General features: G+C 34.0%; 1 protein-coding gene across 1 annotated transcript in view; it reads left to right on the top strand.

Annotated features, from left to right (window-relative positions):
- Window positions 1-22,222, top strand: part of Mas (trypsin-like serine protease domain-containing protein masquerade) — a 35,049-nt gene extending 12,827 nt beyond the window's left edge. The window contains exons 6-11 of the mRNA XM_070305268.1: window positions 20,361-20,481; window positions 20,552-20,731; window positions 20,917-21,172; window positions 21,276-21,553; window positions 21,670-21,824; window positions 21,968-22,222. Of these exons, the coding sequence (XP_070161369.1) occupies window positions 20,361-20,481; window positions 20,552-20,731; window positions 20,917-21,172; window positions 21,276-21,553; window positions 21,670-21,824; window positions 21,968-22,135 (1,158 nt within the window). The 3' untranslated portion in view covers window positions 22,136-22,222. The remainder of the gene's footprint in view (window positions 1-20,360; window positions 20,482-20,551; window positions 20,732-20,916; window positions 21,173-21,275; window positions 21,554-21,669; window positions 21,825-21,967) is intronic.
- The last annotated feature ends 300 nt before the right edge of the window (window positions 22,223-22,522 follow it).

The following is a 22,522-nucleotide window of genomic DNA, read 5'->3' as shown; positions in this document are numbered from 1 at the left end:
TCCCCTCTGTCTGGACCTGTCAAGACTTTTGCGCCCATAACACTTCACCGATGTATTTTCAGTCGTATAAACGCGCATGCGCGATAAAGAAGATCTCAATTGGGATATTGTATTTTATATGGGTTCCTGTAAAATTTTTCTATAATACTGAATAGAATTTTGATTTCTAAATGATGCTCCATTACGTCATAATTTTGAGAAATTTACAATTAAAGTTGCAAGAAAGGGCAACTTTAATGTGCTTTGTCATATTATAGCTATAATATGCAACGTATTGGAGAAGTTTTATTGTAATTAAAATAAAGTATGTTGTTAGAATTTCCAGTCTTGAAAAATAATTTATTGTATCGATATATTAATTGTATCGATTAATATATATAAAATATTCATAGTTACAAGTTGCAAATTAAATCATTAAAACTTTATATACATATATCAAATAGTATTTAATTATAGTTATATCCGTAAAGATTTTTTTAGGTTGCTGAAAATAAATCCGATTACAAAATTGACAAATTTAAAATGAATATTAAAATTAAAAAAGTTTGCACGTTGCATATATGTATATTATATACATAAGTAAATATACATATACATACTCATAGATATGTATCACATTAGGGTGATTCAGAACAAGTATAACAAACTTTGACAGATTGTTTGGGAGATTATTCTAAATAAAATATATCATAGGTTCTATTTCCAATACTTATATAGTTACAGAAGTTGTGAAAAAATTTTGCTGTTATCATAATATAAAAATTACTGTAATCATAGTAAATTCACTGTAAACAACTGATATCCTGAATTCTTTTGTTTTGTTTTGATTTCACGAAAGTTACTTCCTACTAATTGTAAGCTAAGCATATGATTTTACAGGTTACTTCCTATTAAGCTAAGCTTATGATTTTACTATAGCAGCAAAATTGTACAATTTCTGTAACTACATAAGTAAGAATAGGACCTATGGTAATATAATATTTTTTATTTAAAATAACCTCCCAAACAATCCAAACATCAAAGTTTGTTATACTTATTTCTGACTTCACTCTGCATAAAGAGCAAGTTATTTAATATATCGAAAATAACCAAAGAAAATATGCATTACACAAAATTTTTCAAACAAAAGTTATTTAGTTTCGAAAAAAAAATCATTTGACGATTAACTTCAATTTTTTATATGGAAACCCCTTTTTATTACATTTTCATATTTAATTCGGAAAAATTAAAATTTTCTCTTGTTTTTTTCTTCCAAGTCTCATAGTTTTAACATTTTAAACTGAACAGAACTGATTCTCACTTTTGAAATGCTTATATTTACTTTTACAAACACACACATATATTATATATACAGGGTGTCCCATTTTAAAAGTTCCACCCTCATAACTTTTCATGATCAACGTTTGAAGGAAAACGACTCCAATAAAAGTTGTAGGAAACAAAGGGGGCTATCTAATAGTGACCTTGGATTTGACATTAAAGGTCATTTTCAAGGTCATTTGAAGGCCAACTTCCGTTTTTTAAATGGAACCCCCTATTTTTCATTACATATTTTTGTAGCTTATCTCAAAAGCTTTCCAAAACACTATAATAAAGCATTTTTTATTAAGTATTTTTTGAGTTATTTTATATTTTAATCTGACATATTTTCATATAAAAAATAAAATATTTCGTAAAATATTCAGTTTTCGATAATCTTACCGTAATACTTTTATGTATAGAATAATGAGACAAATCAATTAGTGTAAAAAAAAACAAAAAACAAATAATTGTTTAAAAAAATACATCGTAAATAATTTTTTTAAAAACTATTATTTTTTTATACTAATTAATTTGTATCATTATTCTGTACATAGAAGTATTACGGTAAGATTATCAAAAACTAAATATTTTCCGAGATATTAAATTTTTTATATCAAAATATGTCAGATTAAAATATAAAATAACTCAAAAAGTACTTAATGAAAAAATACTTTATTATGTTTTGGAAGGCTCTCGAGGTAAGGTACAAGAATATGTAATGAAAAATAGGGGGTTTTATTTAAAAAATTCAAAGTGATTTTTATATGACCTTGACGGTGCTATTCAAGGTCATTAATATTATTATATAATACGCCACTTAAAATTCTACAACTTTTGCATGAAACATTTTTCACGAAAATACATTCCTTAAAAAACTGCTAATATGGGCGCTCTGTTACACTCTGTGTATACCATATGTGGTATAATATGCACGATGTTCGGATATTCAACCGATAAATTTTCAGAGATTGTTGGAGGTACTCTAAGGATTATTTTTTACAAATGGACCTAGGCTCGGAAAGCATCGTTACATCGCTACGATGTCGGGAATGTCGGCGGCACAAGGTAATCTACCATGCACGTGATGTGAGAAACGCTTAATTTAGACTTTAAACAACGCATAGCGCGTTGCTTGTCCGAAAAGTATCGTAATTAAATGACAGTGGCCGAACAAGATGAAGAAGAACATATCGAGAAATTAGACATGCTCAGGAAGTATATAAGGATCATGTTTCTATCTTCTGGCACTGACTTATAGGATGTAGTCGACCACTGCCATTTAATTACGTAGGCTACCTTGCTCAGAACTTTGTGTTGCTGACATTTCCGACATCGTAGTGATGTAACGGTGCATTTTCGACCCTAGATCCATTTGCAAAAAGTGATCCTTAAGATGCCCCCGACAATCTCTGAAAGTTCATTGGTTATAATATCTGGACATCTTGTATATGTATATAATATATATAGGTGGCCTTGAACGTTCCAGCCAGACTTTAAAATCTTATAGGAAATTTAATTCTGAACAAAAAATTCCTATAAACATGGGTCGAAAAATGCTTTCTTAAGAAGTTATCGCTCAAAAACCTCTGATGCAAAGGAAGATCAAAAAGTGAAAAAAAAATGAAATAAAATAAAAATGAAACTTAATAAATTTCTTGAGAAAACGATAAAAATAAAAAAAAACTTTTCTTTTATGAAAATAAAATAAATTTTTTTAAACTAAAATAGTACGTAATAGTAGAAATTGAATAAAGACGTGTAAAAACTGTTCTCAAAATGTCCCCCCCTAACTTTAATACACTTTATCCAGATCTAGTCGCTTTACGGATTTTCTCCTAATTCAATTTTAATCGATCTAACAATAAGTAACAAAAGCACTTTTTATACGTTTGAAACTGGTTATATCAAAATCTATGAAACAACAATCATTTTAATCTCATTTAAAAGATAATTTAATTTTTTACAATTTTTGTTATTTTTTTTTAAAAGACGCGCAACTTCTATGATATTTGGAAAAATGTGTAAAATAATTACGATTACAGAGATTTTTGAGCGATAACTTCTTAAGAAAACATTTTTTGACCCATGTTTATAGGAAATTTATTGTTCAAAGTTAAATTTCTTATAAGATATCAAAGTCTGGCTGGAACGTTCGAGGCCATCCTGTATATGTACGGAAAAGTAGGGTCAAACCGGATAAGCTGGTCAAACCGGATATCTTTGTTTTTTATAATAACTGCTTTGGCTAATACGTATTATTAGTTTTAAATGGATGCCATCATTATTTTGAGATGAAACGTGTCGACGTGCATACGATATTTCTTTTTTGAAGGAAGTTCAAAATTTTTGGACGAAAAAAGATCGATATTAGGATAACAATTGAGTCGTTATAGACTTTTTCTACATAGAGCATTTGCTTCGATAAATGTAGCATTGCATTCTATATTAGAGAGTATGTCATATTAGTTTTGATCATCACTTTGTATGCCGGAATATATAGCTAAATAACTTATAGTTAGAAAAATTTCTTTACTCATATTTTTTTGTAGGAAGACAAATCCAAAAAAGTACCTGGATTTATCCTACTTTCCTCTAATACTTTCCCTTATTGTATACAGGGTGTCCCATTTTAAAGGACCCACTCAAATATCTCAGAAACACTGCGTTAAATCGAAAAATGTTTCAAACAAAAGTTGTGTGACTTCAAGGGGGCCATAAGATGGTGACAATGATTTGACCTTGGAAAATCATTTGAAGGTCATGTGAAGGTCAACTTTAAAATCTTAAATGTAAATCCCTATTTTTTATTCAGTATTCTTGCAGCTGACATCGAGAGCTTTCCAAAACACTATAATAAAGTATTTTTTTATTAAGTACTTTTTGAGTTATTTTATATTTTATTCTGACATATTTTGATATAAAAAATAAAATATTTTGTAAAATATTCAGTTTTCGATAATTTTACCGTAATACTTCTATGTACAGAATAATAAAACAAATTAATTAGTGCCAAAAAAAACAAATAATTGTTTGAAAAAATACATTGTAAATAATTTTCTTAAAAACAATTTTTTTTTATACTAATTGATTTTTCTTATTATTCTGTACATAGAAGTATTACGGTAAGATTATCAAAAACTAAATATTTTATGAGATATTAAATTTTTTATATCAAAATATGTCAGATTAAAATATAAAATAACTCAAAAAGTACTTAATAAAAAAATACTTTATTATAGTGTTTTGGAAAGCTTTCAATGTTAGCTACAAGATACTAAATAAAAAATGGGGGTTTCCATTTAAGATTTTAATGTTGACTTTCACATGACCTTCAAATGATTTTCCAAGGTCAAATCATTGTCACCATCTTATGGCCCCCTTAAAGCCACACAACTTTTGTTTGAAACATTTTTCGATTTAACGCAGTGTTTCTGAGATATTTAAGTGGGTCCTTTAAAATGGGACACCCTGTATACAGGGTGTTTCAGAACAACCTTCCATCCTTAAAATGACATATTCCTGATACGATTCTAAGACGATTTTTCCTTTACCAAAATTTGAATTGAAGCGTAATTTTTGAGTTATAAGCAAAAATAGTTAGCAAATCATGCGTCGAGTACAGAAGGCAGGCAGGAGCGGCACAACGCGCCGCAGCTGACCGTCTGATGCGTGATTACCACCGCATGAGTCGCTAACTATTTTACCTTATAACATAAAATTATGCTTTAAATAAAATTTTGGTAAAGAAGAAAATGTCTTAAAATTATGTCAGGAATACGTATTTAAAATAACGTCACTTTAGCGAAAGTTGTTCCGAATCGCCGCTCGTCGGATGCTGCGATCAGCTGATTGCTACATGCGATGTGTGTATGGTGGAGTGTGTGCGTAAAAGGAAGGAAGAGACAGATAGAGAGAGAGAGAGAGAGAGAGAGAGAGAGAGAGAGAGAGAGGATGAGGAACGGAAGGAGGGAATGAGGGAAGGTGGGAAGGAGGAAAGAAGGGAAGGAGGGAAGGAGGGAAGGAGGGAAGCAGGGAAGGAGGGAAGGAGGAAAGGAGGGAAGGAGAGAGAGACGTTTGTACACACGCACGCACGTACGCATACACTTTTTTTTCTCGCTTTCTTTTTCTCTTTTACACAAACATTATGTTATTATGCTTCAATTTACAGTTTGGTAAAGGAAAAATCGTCTTAGAATTGTATCAGGAATACGTCATTTTACGGGCGGAAGGTTGTTCCGAAACACCCTGTATATACATAGTCTGAATAAAAAGTTTTGAAACTAATTTTATTAAAAATCGAGAAATAAAAATATAATTACAATATTTAACATAGTCGCCGCTAATGTCAATGTAATGTTCCGAACGTTTTCTCAACCGCTAAAAGCTTCTATAGTAATCTTCCTTCAAGCTAGCCTTCAATTCCCTCGTCGTTGTTTGAATATCCAGAATGTTGTCAAACTGCGGTCCCTTCATTTGAATCTTTAATTTTGGAAATAAAAAAGGTCTGCCGGAACCAAATCTAGCGAGTACGGGGGATGTTAAAGCACTAGCACTTGTTTACGAGCTAAAAACTGGGCCACGATTGTCATAGAATGCACCAATACATTGTCATGTCGCAGAAAAAAATTCCGTTTGACGTAACGCTGCAGACGAATGTGTTTGATTCGTGTCAAAAGATGATCGAGCATTGTAGTACTTGGCAGTGATTGTGATGCCTGGAGGAAAAAATTCATGATGAATCATGCTATCTGTGTTGGCAATGCTCGTGGAGAGATAACTTTGGGTCGTCTTCTGAACAATTCCCTTCTTCTAATGATTCCTTTCCTTCACGGAAACACTTATTCCACTCAAATACACGTAGACGTGATAGACAATCTTCATCGTACGCTTGTTTCATTAAATTATAGGTCTCAGTTAGCGTTTTTTGAATTTTAAAACAAAATTTGAGAGCAGCGCACTGTTCCATTACAACGAGTACACCAATCTTACAAAAAAAATGCACGGTCACCATTTGTAAAATTGCCGGTGACGACGTGAAATAGATCTTATAAGTAGTCAAATGTTAGTACTAAAAGATTCTACAGATATTTGAGAAATAATGCTACTAGTTTGTTCAAGTCAATCAGGTCTCAAAAAATCAGTTTTGGAATTTTTTAGACAGACCGTGTATATTATACAGGGTGTCCGGAATCAATCACACCATCCATCGTGTGCAGGTAGAGCAGATTAAATCGAGAAAAAAAGTCTTATCACTTTGCGATTTTCATAATAATTATTGAGAAACTAATTAAAAAAGATCGACCAATTCGCATGAGTATAAACGCGCAGTAAAAAGGGAAACTCATTGATTAACGCAATCAATAGGTAGTTTTTGATTACATTAAATCCGGGAGTTTTGAAATTTTACAGCAGTGCTGGGATTTACTTGCACATTTCGACCCGATTTCGTGGCTCACGCCTATTGCCCCCCACTCACCTCTCTTTAGCAACGAATCGCCAGATACGCGTAATTAAGAAGCGCGACGCTTTATCTCAGGAGCATCCATATGTAAGAATGCCTAAATATAATAATAAAATAATACTTTTCTATAATTATCAATGAAATATATCAATATGCATATATCAATATGAAATATAAAATATTGAAGAAAAATTTTTAATTTTAAAAATTTCTGCGGTGCATTTAGGAAAGTATTATTTTTAAAACAAAAATTCGCGTGAGCCACGGAATCGGGCCGAAATGTGCAAGTAAATCCCAACACTGTTTTATAGGATCATATGTTGTAGTTTTGTATCCTAAATAATGTTCTGAGTTTTCGACCTTGGCGCGGCGCCGCTCGCGCCGCTATATTGAAAAAATGGGGCGAAAAAATGGTTTTTTTTGCAATATCTCTTTTTCGATTGGTCTTACGACAATAATAATTATTACCAATATTATAGAGGAGGAAATTTCTTACAACTTTTGTCTGAAACTTTTTTTATAGATTGAATAATTTTCGATCTACAGCGGTACATACTTTCGATAAAAGCGAATTTTTGAGAATGCTTGTTTCCTACAGTGGCATTATAGAGGACAATATTCTGCAAATTTTTGAAAATGCTTGTTTTTCTTCGAATTTTTGAAAGTTATCATTTAATAATTGTATGTTGACATTGTCGACTATCGATTATATCATAAATTAACTATCAACCAACTCATTTCCACACCACCAAGAAGTAGAATTATTGGCATGTTTTTTTTTTTAATGTGGTATCCACAGTGGACTTAATCTACACTCACAATATATCTTAAATTATTGTAAACGGCTCCGTTTTTTTCAGGTTGATCTCTCTCATTTATTTCTTCTATAATTGAAAAAGAATTTCAGAGTTATCGTTGATCTTAGTAAAGGGCAATGCTCCTTTAATTTCTTCCTATAATTTTTCTTCATTCTTATCTTCAAAATCGTCCAAAATCTGTAGTACATTTTCACATGTTTGCCCATTGTAATAACCGTAGATAATGGAGCATTTGAGGCCCGCTTTTCTACAACTGCAAGCTGCACCGTATTTCGTCTTACATTTACATGAAATAAATTGGAGCAAGTGAGTTTGAGGATCTTTTGTGTTTCTAACTGGAATAAGTCCAGTTTTGCTAACCCTTTCTTTGCTAGCCCTACTCCTGTGAATTTTGTGGGATGCCATACCAAGTCTAGACCTAATAATACATGATACGTAAATGAATGCTGACGTGCAGCTTCTCGTGTAGGGAGCAACGAGACAAGATGAAATTTACTTTTTGTTACCGATTTTACAAATCGTTGGTAGCGAAGTGAACCTAATATTTTGATTCCTTTATCACCGTATAACGCAATCAGAAATCTTTCTTCGGCAATAGAAATAAGTTTACGGTTTATATCAATTTTCTTGAATATTTGCACAATATTATTCAAGTGCAGATTCTTCTCGAGAATAGTAAAAAACTTGTTTTTTTTTTTATGTTAAATATAGCAGATGTATCGCATCCGCTGAATGCATGAACGAATAGTATATTATCTGCTGCTGCTTCTCCATACAAAAAACTTTGACAACAATACCATTTTTCTGGAATTTTTCCTTTACCTGGCATTTTAAAATAAATATTTGGATGTGATCTTGCTAATCCTATCAATAAAATCAAATTTATGTTTTCATCAATGATGACAACAGAATTGTATGAAGAGGATATGTTGATGGCAGAAATAAATAAAAACGGAAATTGATGAAACATTGCCCTTTATTGGGATCAACGAAGAAATCGAATTAAACGACAACTATGAAATTTCTTCTAGGAGTACAAAAGAAATAGATGTTAATCAACCTGGACTATCAAAACGGAGCCGCCTCCAATAATTTAAAAATATATTACGAGTGTGGATTCGAAAGGCCTACTAGAAATATCACATTTAAAAAAAACGCGCCAATAACTCTACCTTATGGTGGTATAGAAATGAGTTAGTAGTTAATTTATGATATAATCGATAGTCGACAATGTCAACATACAATTATTAATTGATAACATTTAAAAATTTGAGTAAAAACAAGTATTTTCAAAAATTCGCAGAATATTGTCCACATTTATCCCGCTGTAGATCGGAAACTATCCAACCTACAGAAAAAAGTTTCAGACAAAAGTTGTAGGAAATTTCCTTCTCTATAATACTAATAATAACTATTTTTGCCATGAAACTAACCAAAAAAGAGATATAAAAAAATCGCTTTTTTTGTCCTATTTTTCCAATATGGCGGCGCGTGCAGCACGCCGTCAAGGGCGAAAACTCAAAAAATTATTTAAGACAAAACTATATGACTCTGTAAAATTTCAAAACTCCCGGATTTAATATAATCAAATCGCCTTTTTTGTCTCTATTGACTGGACTAGATGTGTGATTGCTAGGACGCGAGAATCCATCGTTATCTACCGCTCATATGTAACCGTTGTTGTTTGTAGAGCGCGCCTCCTAAAATTTCATCGCGCGTTTACCGACCGCAAACTTTTAGGTTGTCTCTGTATCGTCCTTTTTCGCCGCGCGCTTATACATAAAAAAAAAATACCATGAATTTTTCAAAGCAAGCAAAAGAATTTCGAAGCCAGTAGGTCCTTTCCTATATGTTCTATAAAAATCTCTATTAACAACTTTTAATCAGGACTTTATAAGAAATAATTTTACATATTTAGAAAATTTTTTTGTTGTTGTTAAAAAGTATGTCAATTGAAATTTTTGTTAGGAGCTTATTCGTGGGATGTTGTTAACAGTAGCGAACAATACAATGAAATAAAGATACGTTTATTAGTGATCTTATAATCCAGTCGAATATGCGAACACTTGCTTACTTCATGTGAAAGGAGTCATTAAGTCGGCAGGCACATCCTGTTCGATTTTAGTTCGTTGGCAAGTATCGCGACTTCCCTAAACATACGCGATTAATAATATTGTTTCGCGACCTAAATGGCCTGCCTGAGGAGTATCATGGTTGGCTCGAATGATGTCAAGACGCGAATTTTTCGGAAGCACATGCTTCCATTGCTCCAAATCGTCTACTATCTGTGATGCAACCGGGTTCGGTTTCCGAAAATACAGCTGATCATTCTCGATTCTCCATCCCGGATATTTTCGTGGCTCCGTTTTGACATTCCGCACGCCTGTATCGTACCATTTGTCGCCCGGAATCGCGACGGCACACAATTCCTCGGCGGACTCGTAAATTCGCGATTATGCATCGGGAACATGGTGTAGCGCTCCTTTGCGGTGTTCGATAATGTAATCGTATTCTAATAACTCGAGAGCCCATCTCGCTAATCGACCCGTCGGATTTTTTAAATTATGCAACCATCTCAAACAACTATGATCGGTAATTATTCGAAACTTATAACTTTCTAAATATGGTCTGAATTTTCAAATCACCCACACGACTGCTACGCATTCCTGTTCGGTTGTGGAATATTTCTTCTCCGCCTCTGATAACGCGCGGCTTACAAATGCGATAACATGCTCGACGCCTTCCGATTCTTGAGTTAATACGTCGCCTAAATCGACCGAACTTGCATCTGTTTGAAGGACGAACGGTAATTTGAATTTTGGGCACGATAACATAAGTGGTGAGGTGATGCATGATTTTATTGCTTCAAATGCCAATTTTTGGTCATCTCCCCACTCCCAAGAGTAGTTCTTCCGGAGAAGACGCGTTAGCGGTTCTAATTTCGTGCCACATTGCGATATAAATCTTCTATATCACGATGTCATTCCTATAAAACGTCGTAGTTGCTTAATGTTTTTCGGCAGCGAGTATTCTACAATCGGCTCAGTTTTATCGGGATCGACCTTCGACCCCTCTTGTTGTACCAAGAATCCGAGATATTTAACCTGAGAGCGACAAAACTTACTCTTCTCCGGATTAATCGTTAGACCGACTTCCTTTATTTTATTCAATACGCGCTTTAACCAAACGAGATGTTCTTAAAACGTCCGAGTCGCGATAACAATATCGTTTAAATAAGGCATGCGGTTCCATTTCGGGTCGTATAAGACTGTCAAACAATCGTTGAAAAGTTGCCAGTGGTCCCGTGAGACCAAACGGCATTCTCGCGAAATGAAACAATCCTTTACTCGGAAACGTAAACGGTGTTAATTCACGATTATTAGGTTCTAACGGAACTTGGAAGTAGACTTGACTGAGATCGATAGTCGAAATATAACGAGCGGCACGTAATTTATCGAGAATCGCGTTGATGCATGATAATGGGTATGCGTCTTTTTTTGATACGCTATTTAATCTACGAAAATTGAGACAAAAACAATACGGGCCATTTGACTTTTTAATCATTACTATCAGACTAGATCATTCGTTTTTTGAAGGGTCTATAATTCCCGCGTTCAACATTTTGTCTACTTCCGCGTAAATTGCTTCCTGAATTTTCGGCAACACCGGGTACGCTGTTTAATAGGCGCGTGATTTCCGATATCTATCCGGTGTTGCGTTAAATTTGTCATGCTGGGCTTGTTCGGATCTCCTACAATTTCCGATTCGAGAAAATCTTTCAACCGACGCTGTTCCGTAGTCGATATCTTCATTAATCCACAACAGATAGGCGAATTTCTGCGCGAGTTACGAGTTTGTGGTCGTCCGCGCTTATTTGCGAGTCTTGGCAAATGCGTTCGATTTGTGGCAGTAAGTGGCCGATTCGCCATCAGCGAGATTTTCTCCGCCTTCCCGGCAGCTCTTCTTGTCTGCGCGCTCTCGTTCTCCGAGGCGTTTACGTGGTGCGACTGATTCTCCCGTCCCGCATCAAATTCGTATTCTATAGTGGGGTTTTCCGAAAAGTACCACCTCTTTGTCGCGAAATTTACGCCAATTCCAAATACAGACAGAAAATCTATTCCGACTATACACGGTAACGCCAACGTTGGTAACGCATAAACTTTTAAGGATTTAACTCGATGACGGAGTGTAATTGGAATTTTGATCTCCCTCTTAATTTGTGTGATTTGACCCGTAGCCGTTGTTACGCATTTACCGTCCAAACTTCTAAACTGTAACTCTAATTCTTTCACTAATTTGATCGTGGATGGTCCGAGAAAAGTACGATTCGATCCTGAATCCAATAACGCGAGGACTTCCTTTCCTGATATTCCGACAAGTAAAAACAATAACGATGATTCATCAGGACAATCAAACACACTATATGAAAATTCACAATTATTTGAAACGACACGAATAGGGGGTGGGTCTAAAACACGTACGTAAAGTGACTTCCGCTCTACCGCAACGATAACAATGTTTTCGCGGCGCGGCCTCACAATCTCGCGAAAGATGATCGATGCCATCACAATTCCAACATTTCGCTGTTGAGACTCGTGCTGGTCGTGGTCTCGTCGGCGTGGATTTTGTAGAGGAAGAACTCGAGGCCGTAGATCCTGTTTCCGACGTCAAAGTGTTCGCGGCGCGGTCCCTTCGTCGCTTTTTCTTTCGGGATCCGGCTCCCGAATCCTTGGAACTAGCGGAGGTATCCAGTGCGGCGATTGTATCGTGCCGATTTGCGTGGCGGTTAGCATTACGCGGAGATCGATAAGCTAAATCAGGGAACAATGATTTTTCGGGTGTCGGCAGCGCGCGATAACGGTGCGCTAATAGGTGGCTATCCTCCACGCGAATCGCGACGTTCTCCAACGCGTCGAGATCCTTCATTTCATCCCGACACATTACGATCTGTAAGCGTGCCAACAAATTGCGGAACGCGTAACTAACTTGCTCGGCGTCACTCCAGAGTGGAGCAAACCGAAGTGAGTCTCGATTGCGCACATTACCAATCGGACACGACAATATTTCCCAATCGGACACAGGCTCGATCGGACACAGACCCAATTGGACACAATTCCGATCGGACACAGGCCCGATCGGATACAGGCCCGATCGGACACAGACCCAATCAGACACAATTCCTATCGGACACATATGGTTGCAATCGGACACAGGCCCGATCGGATACAGGCTCAATCGGATACAGTTTCGATCAGATACAGACCTCATCGCGAAGCTAGGTCCATCCTACAATCATTGTGTGGATGGGAAAATGTATGCGTGGACACAGTGGGTTCCGCACCCCCTACGGGGGGGCTCCACTATCAAAAAATTAGATACATAGATTTGCGTTGAACCTCGCTTCGCGTGGAAAGTTGTAAACCTATGTGGAACCTTACTACGCATTAAAAAGTATATGCGTGCAGGCAGTATGTTCCGCCCCCCCTCCCCCCCCCCTACGGGAGGGCTTCACTTCCGGAAGATATAATCTAATCCAAACCTATATATTTCTGATATACTGTGTCCGATCGAGATGGTGTCTGATCGGGCTTGTATCTGATCGGATCTGTGTCCGATTGCAACCATATGTGTCCGATCGGAATTGTGTGCAATCGTGACGATCCCGCTAACCGATCGACAACATTGCTCGTAAACACGTTATATAATTTGCCACAGACTCCTGTTTCCCCTGAGTTCGCCTTATTATTTCGTCATGAAAAGCGAACTGGAAATCGGAATCCCCGAAGCGCGTACGCCACGCGGATTTAAACATCATCCACGTAGTTAGTCGATGGCTTTTACCGCCAATATAGCGCGATACCGGACAAAAAGAATGGCAAACAGCGGAGAATGTCCTCATCCGCTATCGGCACTAAATCGCGACCCTCTTCAATACGCATCAAAAACGTCTCGGCATCTTCCCCTCAATTTCCCGAAAATTTTAAGTTCTATTTATGCATCAGGTTATCATTTAAAAAAAGGCAGTTTAGGCAGTTTATTGCTTGCTATAATATTACAGAACCGTTTCCTCATATTTTTCACATCGTTGGAGTATTTTTTCTCATAAAGATTGCCTCCTAATAACGAAGAAGTATATATTTTTTCTTTTTAGCTACCAACTTGTATATACACAGCCTGATAGACTATTATATACGCGAAATTTGGTGCCATCAAAAAGAGAAAAAATACATCGCCAGTAATCACAATAATAATTCCTTCCAATAATAAGTATTCATAAGTTTTTATTACTCTATATAATTGGTTGCAATCATATGAAGGAATACCACATATTGCACACTTTGTCTTTCAAAAACAGAAGTTTCTTTAAATTTCTTCTGAAATAACTTTTTTAATAACCAGAATATTCATGCACAAACCGGATATGATATAAAACATTTTTTAAAGCAACCAGTACACGAATAAAAATCGCTTCTGGGATAAAACATTTTTTTAATAACTAGAGCGCACATGCACACCGCTTCTGGAATAAAATATTTTTTAAACCAATCAGCACACAAATAAAAATCGCCTGTAGTACAAAATGTTTCTTTTTTTAATAACAGAGCACACATTCAAATCGCATCTGGTGCGAAATATTTCTTAAAACAACCAGCTCACGAATAAAAATCGCGTTTGGGATAAAATGTTATTTTTTCAATAACCAGCATATATGTAAAACGTTTTTGGTGGGAAATATTTCTTTCGACAACCAGTTCACAAATTGATCACTTCTGGGATATATTCTTCAACCAAAGCGTACATGCAAAATGTTTTTAATGGGAAATATTTCTTTTGAAAACCAGCTCACGAATTGATCGCCTCTAGCTAACTAACTACTGTGACACAACTACTATTACAAAATAAATATAATCAATTTTTCATTTGAAATATACAAATAAGCAAAAGATTAATGATAATTTAATAAATTTGAAGTTACTATTACATATACACAAACATATACACATATGTAGATAATATATAACACACATATAATATGCTCGGATAAGAAAGAGATGGACAGAGAAGAATGGGCAAAAAAAGAAAGAAGATATAAGTGTAACTGAGCAAGTGTCTGTACAAGTGCCAAAAGTAAGAAAAAAAAAAATAGTTATATTTTTCTCCGTAGCAATATTTTATGCTCACTAATGTTTAGTGACTGATGTGAATTATCAATCAATATATCGTTTTACAGCCATTCCCTCGCTTATTCATTCCTATTCTCTCTGTTTCTCTCTGTCTCTGTCTCTGTCTCTGTCTCTGTCTCTGTCTCTGTCTCTCTCTGTCTGTCTGTCTGTCTGTCTCTCTCTCTCTCTCTCTCTCTCTCTCTCTCTCTCTCTCTCTCTGCTCGTTCTTTATTGTATTCTTTCATTCCCATTATTATATTCTTTTATTTGTTCGATTTATATTCTTTCTATTCTCGTCTTCCTACATAATAATAATAATTAATTTAATTATTAATTTATTTATCTCCATTTTATAGAGTATAAATGAGATATTGTGTATCTTATAAATAGAGAAAGTATTTAATTATGTGTAGTTTTGTATGTACATGTATTTAATTATAGTTAAATCGAAAAAGAAAATAACTTATTGTGTATCTCATTTATGCTGTATAAAATAAAAATAAATAAATAAATTTATTTATTTTCATGTAGGGAGACGAGAACAGAAAGAATAAAAGTTGAGCAAATAAAAGAATATAATAATGGGAATAAAAGAATACAATAATGAACGAGTAGAAAGAGAGAGAGAGAGAGAGAGAGAGAGAGAGAGAGAGAGAGAGAGAGAGAGACGCGAGTGAACCTGTAAGTGAATATGCGAGGAGCATGAATTTAAGCGATACATAGTACATAGTGAGCGAGCGATTAGAAAGAGACAGAGCGTATGATCGAGGGAGAAAAGATACTGCAATAATGTTAGTGCGTACATGTATGTCACTCTCTCATGCACGAAAGAGACAAAGATAGTACGATTATATCCGTCCTTGTCATGTAAGATTACAGTTCTGCCTATTGCGATATCACGCAACTAATCTTCTGCTCTGTTTTACTCTTGAGCCTCGATCTCGCACACACACATATGCACGAAATTTTTGCATATAGTAATCTTTCTTACTAGGCTTCTAAACATGTTTCTAAATGTTCACCTATATTCTTTCATACATTTCCGAGCAGAGAGGTATCTTATTTTGCTCGTACACATTGCAAAACTTTTATATTATATAAGTATTGTTCCGACCTGATGCCAGAAGCCGATAAAAAAACTGTAACTTTTTAGTTTTTTTTCTTTTTTTAACATAAACTCGTAAAGTCTCACCTTTATTTTGATGTGTGCTTAAATCGTGGAAAAAGATTTATTATTATTTTATTCAACCAAAAAAGGATTACTGTATGCAAAAAAATAATCGTGTTGGTGGGTAAAACAGAGCTCACAACAGTTCGACATCCTCTTAAGCGTTATAGAAAAAAAATGTTACAGGACTTTCCTGTTTAGTTTACTATGTTCTATCCGCTCACGAGCGTTGGCCCTGTATATATACCATATATGTATATATATATATATATATATATATATATTGTATATATGTACAAGGTGTTCGGTAAATATATATATATGTATATACAGGGTGGGTCATTTATATTGAGACACCTAAATATCTAAAAAATAACACAAGATAGAAAGAAATGTTTCAGACAAAAGTTGTTCGGTTCTAAGGGGGTCATAAGATGGTGCCATTAGTTTGATCATGTAAAAAAATTGGGGTGTTTCCATTTAAAATAACAAGATTGACATTGAAATCTTCGAAACGCCTCCAGCCAAGGTCACACTAATGCCGCCATCTTATGACCTCCTTAGAACCGAACAACTTTTGTCTGAAACATTTCTTTCTATCTTGCTTTAGGTGTCTCAATATAAATGCCCCACCTTGTATAAGTATCACCTTTCAACATTTATTAAATTCATACAAAAATTTGTGTGGACTGTTGGAGACATGCGATATATGTCAAATTTAACATCAATTTTCCAACTGTGTAATTATATTTAAACCGTAGAGAAATGAATCTAAAAACCGGTCGAAATGATCAGCCTTCTTTTAATTTTTACATATCAAATATGATAATAAACAATAGGAATTCTCCTATAAAAAATTAAAGTCGATCTTCAGATTTTGAAACTCCATTCAAAGACAAAAAAAATCAAGTTTTTTTGTTCTCGAAAGTAAAAATAATCTTTGTTTAAAAAAATTTTCTTGTTTGATGCTTATTTTTCATATTATTTTCAAACGATGTATTAAATAACTCATCCGTATATATGTACGTCCCGGCGTGCTCACGCGCGCAAAAAAATTTATGTGTGCCTCTTGAATTTATTAATTTTGACATTAGATTCATATTTAGCAACCTAAAAACATCTTAACTTTGAATAAATATAATTAAAAACTATATATTATACATACATATATATATAGATTCTCAATAATCTAATTCTCGCTACATTTCCGCAATAAATCTTATTAATCTTATTAATCATAAATATTTTAACAAATTTAAGAACTTAGGCTCTCATGTGACATCACAAATTTCAAATAATCGCGGGCTAGTAAGAGCCAGAACGCGGATGGTAATGATAAAAATATCGGGTCCCAGACAGCATAAAACATCCTCAGGATCATCCTGAATATGTCCAGGACGGTTCAGGACATTTGTAGGATATTTTAAGATATTATTATAAATATATTTATAAAAATTAAATATGCATACATAATTATTTTTAGTTGTGTCGGCTATTTAATATAATTTAGAAATCTTAAGTATTATAATAAGTATTAATGTCCTATAAATGTCCAGTGGATATATTTGCCCTGTCTATTATATTGGATGTCTTTTGGATTTCCAGAGGACATATACATGTACAATTAATTGTTAACATTAATTTCGTTTAATATTAATAATTGAATTTGATGCGCACATTTTCATATATCCAAAATTATTATTTATTTAATATTTCATGAGAAATGTTACTGTTCGCAACATTCCAAAAACTTTACAAACAATAGTATTCAACCGCTAGTTCGTTTGTTTACCGCTATGCGACACGCGAACTCGTATTTGAGATTTGGTCATGAGAATTATATAAAGCTTGCAAAGAGCAACTGACAGGAAATTACAAATGTAATTATTTTCTATCAGTTCAATTTCTGATGCAATCCCAACATAGGGAATTCAGATATTGGATTGTTTAGAAAATATTACACAACTCAAACCCGGGAGCCAAACCTAAAATATTCATGTACAGCACGAAAGCCTCAAATATTAAAGAACGGTGAACTATTTTTAATATTAGATTTTTAATATTGGCAGTAAATAACAAAACATAATTTTAATTTATATTTAAATTTTAAAATTTGCTTCTTGAAACATATGAAAAATATCCCTAACATATCCTATAAAAATCCTTTGGATGTTCCACAGGATCTCCCTGGATTCTCCAGGGGTTAATATACGGCTATCATTTACTCTTCCTCAGGACATCCAGAGGAGATCTGAGGATTACAATGGGATATCCTGAGGATATCCTATATGTATGTCCTGGATGCCCTTTGGACGTCCTAAGGACATCCTTGTGCTGTCTGGGGTCGTTGAATTGGGAATCGAACCCGAGTCTTTCGCTTGTCGGACGACTACTCTGAGCTATTCAGATTCCACACCACCGATTACTTCTCATTCGCCTTATAATATCTATTACTAATAACGCCATTTGTCAGCCGGCGTAAACTAACAAATTAAAAAAATTAGGCTCTTGTGTGACTAGAGGTAGGAGCAGTCACCCAGCAAGTAAAAGACTCCGACTTTGCCCCGATATTTTTCTCGCCTTCGTCTCTCCAACGGAGTAAAGAGGAGTTATTATAAATCTCGAATTAAGATTATTTTTTTAAATCTTGGTATAGCACCAAGTAAATTTCGTGCCCTGTGTACATATTCAATTTCATAAAAAACTTATTTTTCTATGAAACTGACACACTACCATCCGCATTCTGGCTCTTACTAACCCGCGATTATTTGAAATAAATATTTTACCTTAATTGACATAAAATAGTTTTTTCAAGAGCTGAAAGGTCTAAAAACATATTTAATTTTGAATAAAATATCTTAAACATATCACATTTCGTAATGCCGTATAATATTACAAAATACCGTTAAAACATCCGTTTTTCTTGTAATTTTAATTATAAATTTCTTAATATTGTGACGGGATGAAGCAATTTGAAAATCGGAATCATATTTAGCATAAACAAATGGGAAGTAACTAGGCTTGTTCCTGTATTAAAAAAAAATTATTTGTTATTTAATTGTGTTGTTAATCAATTTATAAAAAAAAATATATGAAAATTCTCCACAAAAATATTATATAAATAATAAAATATATAGAATATTGGTTTTTTTAATTATTTAGACCAGGGGGGAGGGTTGGGCATTTATCCGTAGACTATAATAGTGTACGTATACGCATAACAATGTAAACTATGTGTAACATGTCATCTATGTCAACAATGAGTAATATATGCAATATAGTTTATCAAAGACTTTCTTTATATTTCGTTTTTTTATGTTTCATGCTTGAAACATAATTACAAACAGAAATATAAGCAGCCAAAGATTAATGACAGGGGATAAGGATTCCTGTGAACTTGGCACATCATATCTAAAAATCTAAAAGTTTTTTTAGAGTTCTGGCATTCTTTTGAATAGTTCTAAAATTCTACATAAAAATTTTAAATAGTTCTGGTGATTAACTATAAAAAAATCGACTCCGAAGATATAGTGCGCTAAGTTCACGGAGCGCACCGAATCATGAAAATCAACTATTTCTTCAGAGTTCTAGTTTGTTTTACACTAATTCTGTGTCAAATATATCAATAGTTCTAGCAATTAAACGCAAAAAATCGATTTTTGGAAGCCCAAATTGCAATTCGCATAAGAAAAGTAAGGCATATGTGTAAAGTTGTATTATTTCGTGGAAATTCATAAATAATTGAGAGTTCTGGGTTCATTTTCAATAGTTCTATAGTTCTTGATAATTTAAATAAATAGTTTTGATCATTAAGCCAACAGGGTAATTTAAGACGCTAACTTCACGCAGCGTCTCACATTATCCTATGACATTTTTCTTATCAAAATTGAACAGATTTATAGTTCAATATGACTTCTAAAAAGAGTCCTGTCTTTTAAAAGCATAAAAAAAATAAAATTAATTAGAATGTAATAAAGACAATCGCATCTCTATATTTTCGAGTATAAATTTTCAGATTCGATTTTTTTATATTTAATCACCAGAACTATTTAAAATTTTTATGTAGAACTCTAGAACTATTCACAAAAGAATGCCAGAACTCTAAAAAAAGTTTAGATTTTTAGATATGGTGTGCCAAGTTCACGGGAATGATACGGCGTCTGTCATAGTCATGAACGTAAAATAAGGCAGAGAGAAACGTAAGTCGTAAAAGGTTGCTGTGCAATAGCGTTACGTTTTTCTCTGTCTAACTTTATTAAAATCATTTATACAGATACATTAACTATTTTATAATATAATCAATCTTTTTATTCAATCTGACATCTAATTTATAAAGTTTACATAGTTTACATTGTCTATGGAAAAAGTCCATGTAAACTTCATGTAGACAATACGTAAACAATTTATGTAGACGTAATTTTGAAATCTACGGCACAACCGTGATTTAGACGCCGAAACCAAAGCTGAGACCTACCTCGCGATTACCAACGACTATGTCGTTACCACCAGATCCACGCTCGGAATGTCCCGGTTCCTGTATTGTATCTTATTTATCGTTCACTTGCTTCAGTAAGTAATCATGAGAAAAATACGAATCTCGCATTTTGAACAAAACATCATGTTATACATATGATTGCAGGAAATGCGGAAGTGACAAATTTATTCAAGTGTAAAAAACAGGGATATCAATGCTGTGCACCGAAATCATTGATAAGGGAATTGCACGGTGGAAATTCTACGGAACCAATTCTGGCTAATAGAAATGATACATTCCATATTACTTCCCGGCCTTACACAACCTCGTTTTCTCCTTTGATCTGTAAGTAATTCTTTTTTGATCTGTATAATTTATGGTTGCTTTATAAAATTATAAAATTATGAAAATTAAAAATCATCAAGAAAATAAATATGAATGGATCAAATTAAGATTTATTATCATCTAATCATATCATGAATTAAAATCTAAATATACTAAAAACTTGACTACACTGATTAATTTTATAGATGAAACAACAACGATTACCACTACTACCAAAAATTCAGTATACAATAAATATGTTTGTGGCGTGAAGGGAACCTCTCGCGGTCCGATTCAAGCACAAAGTTCCGAGAGAATTGCGCGTGTCGTAGGTGGTGAAGATGCGGACGCTAATGAATGGTGCTGGCAGGTCGCCTTAATAAACTCCCTTAACCAATATTTATGCGGAGGAGCACTAATAGGGACGCAGTGGGTCCTCACTGCAGCACATTGCGTCACCAAGTGGGTAGATATGTTTTTATCGCGCATGTAATGCTTACAATCTTTCACATGCAAAAGATGAATAACAAATTGAAAAAAAATATGAAAAAGCGTTTGTTTCCAGTATCGTGAGATCCGGCGATGCGATTTATGTGAGGGTGGGCGATCACGATTTAACTCGCAAATATGGAAGCCCCGGTGCCCAAACCTTGCGCGTCGCAACGACCTATATTCATCATAACCATAATAGCCAAACGCTCGATAATGATATCGCTTTGCTAAAACTTCACGGTCAAACAGAACTAAAAGATGGAGTTTGCTTAGTTTGTTTGCCGGCGCGAGGTGTCAGTCACACAGCTGGCAAAAGATGTACAGTTACTGGTTATGGATATATGGGAGAAGGTATAAGTTGTGCATATACATATATGTGTGAAGATGTATATTTCTTTTTAAAGAATAAATATCATAGCATTTGTATATTACTGTTACGCAACAACATATATATCGATGTTTTATAGCTGGTCCTATACCTCTTCGAGTTCGCGAAGCAGAAATACCCATTGTAAGTGATGCTGAATGCATAAGAAAAGTGAACGCCGTAACTGAGAAGATCTTTATTTTACCGGCCAGTAGTTTCTGCGCCGGTGGTGAACAAGGAAATGATGCATGTCAGGTATAAATTCATTATTTTATAACTGAAGAAAGAGAATATTCAATGTATACATATATTTAATATCAAATATAGTTGTTTTGGGCGCAAGAACTTTTGCAAAAACTGTTTGAAATAAAAAATTAATTATACTTATCAATATGCAGGGCGACGGTGGTGGTCCTTTGGTATGTCAAGATGATGGCTTCTACGAACTTGTTGGACTAGTATCTTGGGGATTTGGTTGCGGTCGCCAAAATGTACCTGGCGTATATGTAAAAGTCTCTTCGTATATCGGTTGGATAAATCAAATAATATCGGTGAATAATCTGTAACTATTTTGTATGATGATCGCGTAAAATACATCTGATTTACATACATTTATTAATTGATGAAAAATTTTATCTTTACGCTTGAGTACATTATACATTATGCTATATGCATAATAGAGACATAGCAAGGCAATAATTTTGGAGATAAACTCGGTATTGGCTGTATATATCTCTATTTAGTATTACAAACATATACATACATCCGTTCATATATTATTTTATAATCCATTAATATTGGCTATGTATTCTAAAAAAAGATTTATTTTGAAAGATGAAAAAAGAAAGAAAAAGTTAAAGAGAGAAAGAAAAAATAAGATAATTTTCTTTTTTTCTATGCAAATCAAATACGCAAGTACCTGCTATCAATCATCAGCTCTGTCTTATCTTTTT

The sequence above is a fragment of the Polyergus mexicanus genome, unplaced genomic scaffold, assembly GCF_030449975.1.
Source record: "Polyergus mexicanus isolate NDT 795.1 unplaced genomic scaffold, iyPolMexi1.0 SCAF_1, whole genome shotgun sequence".
NCBI lineage: Eukaryota > Metazoa > Arthropoda > Insecta > Hymenoptera > Formicidae > Polyergus > Polyergus mexicanus.
This window is presented reverse-complemented; position numbering and strand designations above follow the sequence as displayed.